Source organism: Pinus tabuliformis, chromosome 1_1 (assembly GCF_031772625.1).
Source record: "Pinus tabuliformis cultivar Carrire ecotype Pingquan chromosome 1_1, CPIR1, whole genome shotgun sequence".
NCBI classification, from domain to species: Eukaryota; Viridiplantae; Streptophyta; class Pinopsida; order Pinales; family Pinaceae; genus Pinus; species Pinus tabuliformis.
In genome coordinates, this window is record NC_142297.1 from 870,951,826 (window position 1) to 870,961,405 (window position 9,580).

Consider the following 9,580-nt stretch of genomic DNA (forward strand, 5'->3'; position numbering starts at 1 on the left):
TATTAATAGAGCTTCATTAACTTAACTAAGGCTCATTAATGTAAGGATAAGTTTTGTGGGATTTTGTTTTGTTAATAAAAATTTAGTGTTTTTGGTTGATTTAGTTTTCTTAACATATAAATTTAGTATATTTGATTAGTTTGAGTTTTTTAACATATAATTAAGTTTTATGGAATATAAATTATTTTTTATAAAAAATTAATTATATTTACTTTTGAGTTAAAATAATATTTGTTTATATAATTGGATTCATTTGTATTAGTTAAGCTTTATTAGTCTGCGATGTTAAAAGAAACTGGTGACCAAAATCATATGGGGTTGCATGATTTTTCAATTTAATTTAATTTAATTTGATCTAGTTTTACATGTGAATTTGTTATGATTTTGGTTTCAAAGATGCATATCTATTCATATTTATCTAGATATATTCAATTTATAATACACATTTGCGAAAATCACTGTGAGATTAGATATAATTTTGTTTATTTAATTGAACACTATATATTTGTGAATGAAAGCTTATAGCTAGCCTCTTAAGAGAAACGAAGTGACATCGTTTTCAATTTGTTTTTCTATTTTTCACAAGTTACATAATTAATAAAGGAGTAAGTGATTCATAATCTACACATATTTATTACTAACCAAAGCATTTTTACTTCATTAGTAGTGGAACTAGGAACTTTCAGATTGTGATTGCCTCTAATGCACGTACAACGGTAGAGCTGCTTACATTATTACATTATGGGCTAATTTAATTTCTATTTTTAATAGATGATTTTAATCATAGTAATTATAGAAAGAAAGAAAAAGTATTTTAACATTCGGCGAGGTTAAAGATAGTCTATGGGACAAATTGTTTTTTCATGTACTTGATGTATTTGGCCTTTTTTCCTATGAAGCTTCAAAATAAATGCTTTTACCTTCTCGACAAACCCCTTGCTAAATAGATTATCCCAAGAGCTAACGGCCACGGTATCTGTATAACTTTCCATGTTGTCTTTGAAGGCCTTTGTTTCCACTTTTTTGGAAGAAAAAAAAAATTGACTCTTCAAGAGATATTGACCTCTATGTATGTTTTTTGTTTGATGACTATGAGTGAGATTAAACACTTCAATATAGAGCAAGTATTTAGCGAGAGTAACTCCTTTTGATATAGCAAATATTTAGCTCCTTTTGATATAGCAAATATTTAGCAAGAGTAAGTCGACCACCTAAATTATTTCTTAGGACTAATTTTAAACTATATTATCACATCACATCTAAATAGCGTTAAAAAAAATTATTCAATTTAAAATATTTAAAATTTCAATTTAATATGTATATATATAAAAAAATATTTTATAACTTATCAATAAAACAAAATTAGTATAGATTTAAGATAAGTTTGAATTTAATATACATTGTAATCACATTAATAAATATGGTTGACATTTTATATAGTTCTACATTGCTATATTATGGTTATGTCCTAGAATAATATTTGAATAGGACTTTGAATTCAACTAGTGATTTGGACTTTCTGGTCCTAGAATCCCATGGAAAATTTGAGGTGAAATCTCAATTTGTGTTATTTAAACTGGTTTTTTCATTCTATATATAAATTTGACACCATGAAAACTCAATAAAGCATTTTGATTATGAAACCTGTGATTTCAATAAATTCCTCTAAGATTTAAAAAGAAATACACAGAAAAAACCTATAAAAAAACCTTCTGAAAAGCTAAAAAACTCTATCTAAGAGTAATATTTTAAATTTCAATTTAATAAGATATATATAACAAATATTTTATAACTCATCAATAAAACAAAATTAATATAAATTTAAAATAAGTGAATTTAATATACGTTGTAATCACATTAATAAATATGATTAACATTTTATATAGTTCCCATTAGTAAAGGTATATTATAGTCATGTTTTTAAATAATATCAAAATATAATTAGAAATTCAACCAACAACTTAATATCTAAAAGTACTTTAACTGCGCAACCAATCACAATTTATCAGAATTCATAAACAAATTTAAAAACTAATTATATCTAAAATTTCTCGCCCATTCCGGTAAAGAGAGATTTACACCACCACCATTACGGTAAAGAGAGATTTACACCACCACAAAAGAGTGAATTTACAAGCTATTTAATCTCGATAATCCATACGTACGTCATGTAATTCCAATAACGCTTTACTTTTACTCATCATTCTCCATATCAGTTCGACTCCCTTCTCTTGACAGCTTCAGGTGCCCTCCATCCATGACTCTTCAATTCCCGAGCACAATTTCTCGCACATACACTGTGCCGCTCACAATTACCTTCAACCTTTTTGTTTGACCAGAAGCTCTTCCACCGAGACAAGCTGCTTTGCACTTGACGGCCTCCCTCTTTTTCTTTCCGCCGCCTTTTCCACCTGAAATCCGTGGACTTTCCTTCGAGTTGTCCACGCTCAAGGACTGGATCACTTGTTCAATGACTCGGCTTCTATCTTGGACACAGTTGAATATACATGGCTCAGAATCAATCACAATTAAAAAAAAAAAAAAAAACACACCGAATCTTCAATTTTTTAACAATAAATATCGAAAAACTCAAAATCAAACTTAACTAATACCACTTAGTATTAACACCAAAAATATATCCAACATTATATATACCAAATATACCAAAAAGATTCACAGGCCTATAAACCTTTTATAAATTATTAAACCCCCAAAAGCCCCCATTAAATATAAAACCCAAAAAAGCCCCATTAAAGGGCCTCAGACATATATATTTTAAGAATCGAACCTGGGGCGCCAAGATCCATTCTCCTCGGAGCCATTCTTGAGCTGGGCGTAACTCTGAATGGGGATATGCCTTGAGAGTGCAAGTGTCGGGGAAATAGACAACCCAAAGATCCTCTTCCGCTCCCTCAGAAGGTTTGACAATGACGCCACGCCACCAGCAGTCAGTGTCATAAGCTTCAACTGCATCCCCAACTGAGCAATGGAGAGGCAGCTGAATGTGGGGTGGAATGGGTCTGACTTCACTGTGCAGCCACACCTCCTCCACCAATGGCTTTCCCTCATCTGTCACAAACTTATCATATCGGATCTTGCAACGCCGGCCACCTGTGGTGAAAGTGAGGATAACTCCCTCAAACCAAGCCCCACCATAACCCTCTTCACTGCTGCACACCTCAACCCTCATTCCTTTACTCAACCCCTTATTTCTTACTCGCCCACTTGTAGAATCTGACTGGTAACGGAAAAAACCAGTGCCGCCGCATGGTTGATTTTCTGCTGTCGTCTGTTCTTCTTCAACTGAATCGCTTACCAGAGAGCTTTGGACACAACCTGTAAGGCCCTCGCAACTTGGGCAGGTGCGCGACGAGCGAGCGCCCCTTCACATGACGGTTGGGCAGTGGGCATGACCCGGGCAGGCGCCCTTGCACGATGGACGGGCGGCCCGACGAGTTGATGTGCGACGGGCATGACGAGCTGAGGCGGAGGTGTGGTCACCCGGCGAACCGACGAGCCAGCGGTTAGGCACGGCGAACCGAGGTGCGGTCACCCGAGCTGGCGGATAGGCATGGCGAACCGAGGTGCGATCACCCGAGCTGACGAGTAGGCGGCGAGTTGGTATGCGGGTGCGGCCACCCGACGAGCTGGTGCGGTGGATAAACCGGTGACCCGTGGGCGACCCGCGCATGATGGGCGGGCGACCCGTGGGCTACCCACGCCCGATGGACGGACGACCCGAGCGACAGACATGGCGATGGCGGTTATGTGGAACGCGGGCACGGTTCGACATAGGCGGGCGCGACTTAACAAAGGCGGACGCGGTTCAACAGCAGCGGGCGCGCAGGTGCGAAGGAAGGGCGACCCGGGCGGGCGCCCCTTCACACGATGGGCGGCAGCAATGCGACGAACAACGGGCGGACTGCGGTTATGTTGCGACGATAATGTGCGACATTTCAGAAGCGACGAAGGGAAACACTTAAAATAAAATTAAGTGTTGAATATGGTTTATATGCGTTGTCAAATGGAGTGAGGCCAACATGTTATTATGTATGTTGCGGACGTATGTGGTGAAGCCTTAACGCTAGACACCCTTCCATAAACCCACAATGGAGTACGTATAAACATAAAAGCTTGGGCTCATTTGGAGCAACGAATAAACACATAAACATATATTATATGGAGACTTGTACACACACACACACACACACACACACACACATATATATATATATATATATGTGTGTGTGTTTGTGTGTGTGTGTGTGGATTAATTAAAATAAAATATAATATAAAACATATATATACGTGGGCACATGTGTGAAATGGTGTGGTCGGCCATGAGTGGTGCACCCCCCTTAAAACACATGAGAGGAGCGTATATATTGATGAGAGATGGAGCTCATTCTCATCATGGAACTTCACTTGACTTCCTTCGCATAAGGACAAGAGGGAAGTGTGAAAGTCTTGAGATATGCACATATCTCATGCGCATAGGAGTTAAGGAGATCTCGCATGTCTTAAGGCTTGGTTATGTGAAGTATTGTCTCGGTTGAGGAGGATTTGTACACGGGATTTGTGTAGGATTGTATGAGCGTCTTGGTGACCCGTGTGGGTACCCGTTCTTGGGAAAAAGTGCACAAGTGTGTATGTAAAGGTTGTCTTGCCGTGATTGTAATATTTTCTAAGTGTTGGCCTTGGACTTTGCCGGGCACACTTGTATGATGTATTATTGAAATCTTTCATAATATATTATTATCGGGCGGACTTGTTCGGGAGTTGCCCCTCCCTCTATAATTGTGTGCAATTGTTATGTTCTCGGTTTAATTTCATACTGGTTATGAACGTGTATGAAGATTAATACATTTTACTTAATTGAGAAAGATGAATTAAGTATGTTAATGTGGAAAGGCGTAGTCCATGTGCATGAGTATTGTTAAAAAGAAAGTGTACGGTGGTGCCGCACCTCGCCGGACACGGTTGGAAGACTACCGTAGGCCTGGGGGCGTGACAGGTAGTATCAGAGCAGCTGATCCGGTATTGAAGCTACTACACACCTTTACCGAAGTAAAGGTGGTATCAGAGCAGGGTTGCTCGTAGAGACTTGAACAAGGTTCAGGTGTTGAAGCATATCAGAGCTCGGTCTAGAGCTGGTGAGCAGGGTTGCTCGTGAAGGTTTCAAGACTCGGTTTGAGCAGGGTTGCTCGTGACAAAGGTTATGGAGAACAGTTTGGGTTACATAGACTTGATGGTTTATGGTAAAACCGTTCAAGCTCTGGTAGACACGAATGTTGCACATAGCTTCATGACTACACGGTTAGCAAAAGAGACGGGGCTGACATCTATTATGGAGGTCGAGACAGTGGACTCTAGAGCTAAGGTGGTCGGGTTGGTACACGATGTACCTATACAGATAGAAGAATGGAGAGGTCAGTTGGACTTCATAGTGATGAAGTTGAATGGCTTCGACATGATACTTGGACGGGATTTCTTGAAGGGCAGCAAGGCTGTTGTTGTCCCCCTCTGTGATGAAGATGTTGCAAGCTTGACTACGATGAAGGATGGACTTGAGGATGATCAGGCCGACCCAGGATCGTGCAGTTTGTCAACATGTATGGATGAGGACACTCACATAGAGGAGCCTCATGTTGATGAAGTAAGTATTGGTACTTGTGTTTCATTTGGACATTTGGTAGATGGACCTTGTGCAGTGAAGGGCAAAATCAGTTTGCCTATGTTATGGAGGATCTTGCCATGGATGACTATGATGGAACCTTGTATGGAGAAGTAAGGATTTTCGACTATTGCAGGACTTATTGGGGCTACTTGTGACCTTGTGGTTGAAGGTGCAAAGGCCCGTGACAAGGGTGGAACTTGATGATCGTTGTGGATGAGTGGGTCATGCTTTAGCCACTTTGGCTAGATGCCCGGCATGACTCATGGACAAGTTGAAGGGCACACTTTTGGGTGGACTTCTCATGGCCGAGACCAAGAGATAGTCTTGATGGACACCTTGGTAGAGAAGCTGTGATGGAAGGGACTCGTGATGATGATGCTTAGATGAACTTCTCATGGCCGAGACCAAGAGATAGTCTTGGTGGACCTTTGGTGGAGGAGCTCATGATGACATGAGATCGTTGTGACTTTTGGGAGACTTCATACATGGTGGACTTAGAGGATTCGATGCATTGAGGAGCCGAGGTCAGGAGACTTTGATGCAGTATGGGATGCATACTTCCAAAGTACATGTATGGGCATGGCTTGGAAGGGTGACTTGATGTGGAGGATCGATATGAGACACTTTGGAGCGATGGAGTTACGATGATGATGCCTTGGTGGACGTACTTGGGCATGGGTTGAGCCGAGACTCAACTACTTTACGCACATGATGATGTTGGGATAGATGTGGCTGATCACTTGTAGCACATTGACACCAACACACCGTGGACAGCATGTTGCAGATGAGGTGGATGGAGTTCCATGGACCTGAGCATGGATTATGGAGGTTGATTCTTGATGAGTCGAGGATGTGACAGGATGCCTTGAGGAACGACTGATGGTGACATGAGGATGTGAATTCTCATTGTTTGGGTGTGACGGTTGGATTAGCTACCCAACTAGTTCAGACATGGGGACATGTAGTGTACAGAGGTGTGTTAGCATTTGTTGGAGTATCATGGCAGCACATGAGGACGACACATGGTGGTTGATCATCATGGATTGAGATGACTTCCTGTTGATGTTGATCTTGGTGGAGAGCTACCGAGATGGTATGTTGTCGAGGACGACAACGATTTCAGGTGGAGGAGAATGTAAGGCCCTCGCAACTCGGGCAGGTGCGCGACGAGCGAGCGCCCCTTCACATGACGGTTGGGCAGTGGGCACGACCCGGGCGGGCTCCCTTGCATGATGGACGGGCGGCCCGACGAGTTGATGTGCGATAGGCACGACGAGCCGAGGCACAGGTGCGGTCACTTGGCGAGCCGACGAGCCAGCGGTTAGGCATGGCGAACCGAGGTGCGGTCACTCGAGCTGGCGGATAGGCATGGTGAACCGAGGTGCGGTCACCCGAGCTGACGAGCAGGCGGCGAGTTGGTATGCGGGTGCGGCCACCCGACGAGCCGGTGCGGTGGATAAACGGGCGACCCGTGGGTGACCCGCGCACGATGGGCGGGCGACCCGTGGGTGACCCGCGCACGATGGGCGGGCGACCCGTGGGCGACCCGCGCCCGATGGACGGACGACCCGAGCGACAGACATGGCGGTGGCGGTTATGTGGAACGCGGGCACGGTTCGACATAGGCAGGCGCGACTTAACAAAGGCGGACGCGGTTCAACAGCAGCGGGCGCGCAGGTGCGAAGGAAGGGCGACCCGGGCGGGCGCCCCTTCACACGACGGGCGGCAACAATGCGACGAACAGCGGGCGGACTGCGGTCATGTTGCGACGATAATGTGCGACATTTCAGAAGCGACGAAGGGAAACACTTAAAATAAAATTAAGTGTTGAATATGGTTTATATGCGTTGTCAAATGGAGTGAGGCCGACATGTTATTATGTATGTTGTGGGCGTATGTGGTGAAGCCTTAAGGCTAGACACCCTTCCATAAACCCACAATGGAGTACGTATAAACATAAAAGCTTGGGCTCATTTGGAGCAACGAATAAACACATAAACATATATTATATGGAGACTTGTACACACACACACACACACACACACATATATATATGTGTGTGTGTGTGGATTAATTAAAATAAAATATAATATAAAACATATATATACGTGGGCACATGTGTGAAATGGTGGGGTCGGCCATGAGTGGTGCACCCCCCTTAAAACACATGAGAGGAGCGTATATATTGATGAGAGATGGAGCTCATTCTCATCATGGAACTTCACTTGACTTCCTTCGCATAAGGACAAGAGGGAAGTGCGAAAGTCTTGAGATATGTGCATATCTCATGCACATAGGAGTTAAGGAGATCTCGCATGTCTTAAGGCTTGGTTATGTGAAGTATTGTCTCGGTTGAGGAGGATTTGTACACGAGATTTGTGTAGGATTGTATGAGCGTCTTGGTGACCCGTGTGGGTACCCGCTCTTGGGCAAAAGTGCACAAGTGTGTATGTAAAGGCTGTCTTGCCGTGATTGTAATATTTTCTAAGTGTTGGTCTTGGACTTTGTCGGGCACACTTGTATGATGTATTATTGAAATCTTTCATAATATATTATTATCGGGCGGACTTGTTCGGGAGTTGCCCCTCCCTCTATAGTTGTGTGCAATTGTTATGTTCTCGGTTTAATTGCATACTGGTTATGAACGTGTATGAAGATTAATGCATTTTACTTAATTGAGAAAGATGAATTAAGTATGTTAATGTGGAAAGGCGTAGTCCATGTGCATGAGTATTGTTAAAAAGAAAGTGTACGGTGGTGCCGCACCTCGCCGGACATGGTTGGAAGACTACCGTAGGCCTGGGGGCGCGACACAACCGGAATCTGGTCCATCTGCGGCGTCCCCGCTGTTAGAAGACGCGTAATTTTCCGGCGTGCAGGACTCCGCCGGCGATCCAGTGCAGAAGGAAGGCGAGCCACCAGATTCCGCCAACAGAGGTTCCCCGATCTGATGGAGGGCGTTCATTTCTGCAATGCGGAAACCAAGCTTATCCCCACACAGACTGAGGTTTGTGCAAGGCCTTTTATTGACTCCAGTAAACGCAAAGTTCAACCTGCGCGGCAGATACTTTGAAGGTCTGTAGGAAGCAACACGGTAAATATTACGATGTCCAGTAGGAGACAACGTGGGAAATGTTTGGAAGCTGACTAGGAAATAGGAGGGCCTGATTTTAATATTAATTTTGAGAAATTAATATCGCCGAGCCGGTTGCCTGAGGACGTCTTCGTCATTGTGGGCCCCATTGCTTACATCATCATTTACGTATTCATAATTTCGAGGAAGCTATATATAATAATTTAATTAAAAAGTAAATGATCAACCACAAATTAATTTCGAGGAAGTGATATACAATAATTTAATTAAAAGGACATAATCAACGACAACTTCAGACTCATTTTCCAAAGTTGTGCAATAATTATTTTGGATACATTTTTCATTCCATTTTGCCACAATTATTTGTTAAAAAGAACAGTCTGAGCTGTGAAATATGTATACATTGGATGTTTTTGAGATATTTTTAGGGTGTTAAATATACGTATATAGATAAAAACACATTTTGAAAAATTAACTATCACAATTTCACTCTCAATTATTTTGTGATCAAAATTTTTTATGAGCTCTTTGTTGATACCTAAAAAACAATTTATATTAAGAAGGATACCCATGTGCTTTTCTATATGACCTAGTTTTCAATCCATTAATGCCAAGTGTTGTTGCATTTGATTCAAAGAGAGAAGAATGTGCTCTAGAGTTCATTTATGTCTATCAACACTTTGTTTAGGAGGAATTTGAAGTGCCTATAAGTGTCCATAATTTACATGTATTAATTATATCTCCAACAATTATGTGTGGTATTTGGAACCCAATAAACAATCTCTACCAGCACTCCAATGTTTATAAGG

At 42.0% G+C, this 9,580-nt stretch overlaps 1 protein-coding gene across 1 annotated transcript; it reads right to left on the minus strand.

The window, feature by feature from the left end:
• Window positions 1-2,102: 2,102 nt before the first annotated feature.
• LOC149217070 (uncharacterized) lies at window positions 2,103-8,678 on the minus strand. The gene is made up of 3 exons (XM_089391304.1): window positions 8,495-8,678; window positions 2,788-3,336; window positions 2,103-2,486 (listed from the first exon to the last, which is right to left on the minus strand). Exons 1-3 carry the CDS (start codon window positions 8,640-8,642, stop codon window positions 2,266-2,268), a joined length of 918 nt encoding a protein of 305 aa, XP_089247430.1. The 5' UTR covers window positions 8,643-8,678; the 3' UTR covers window positions 2,103-2,265.
• Window positions 8,679-9,580: the final 902 nt, after the last annotated feature.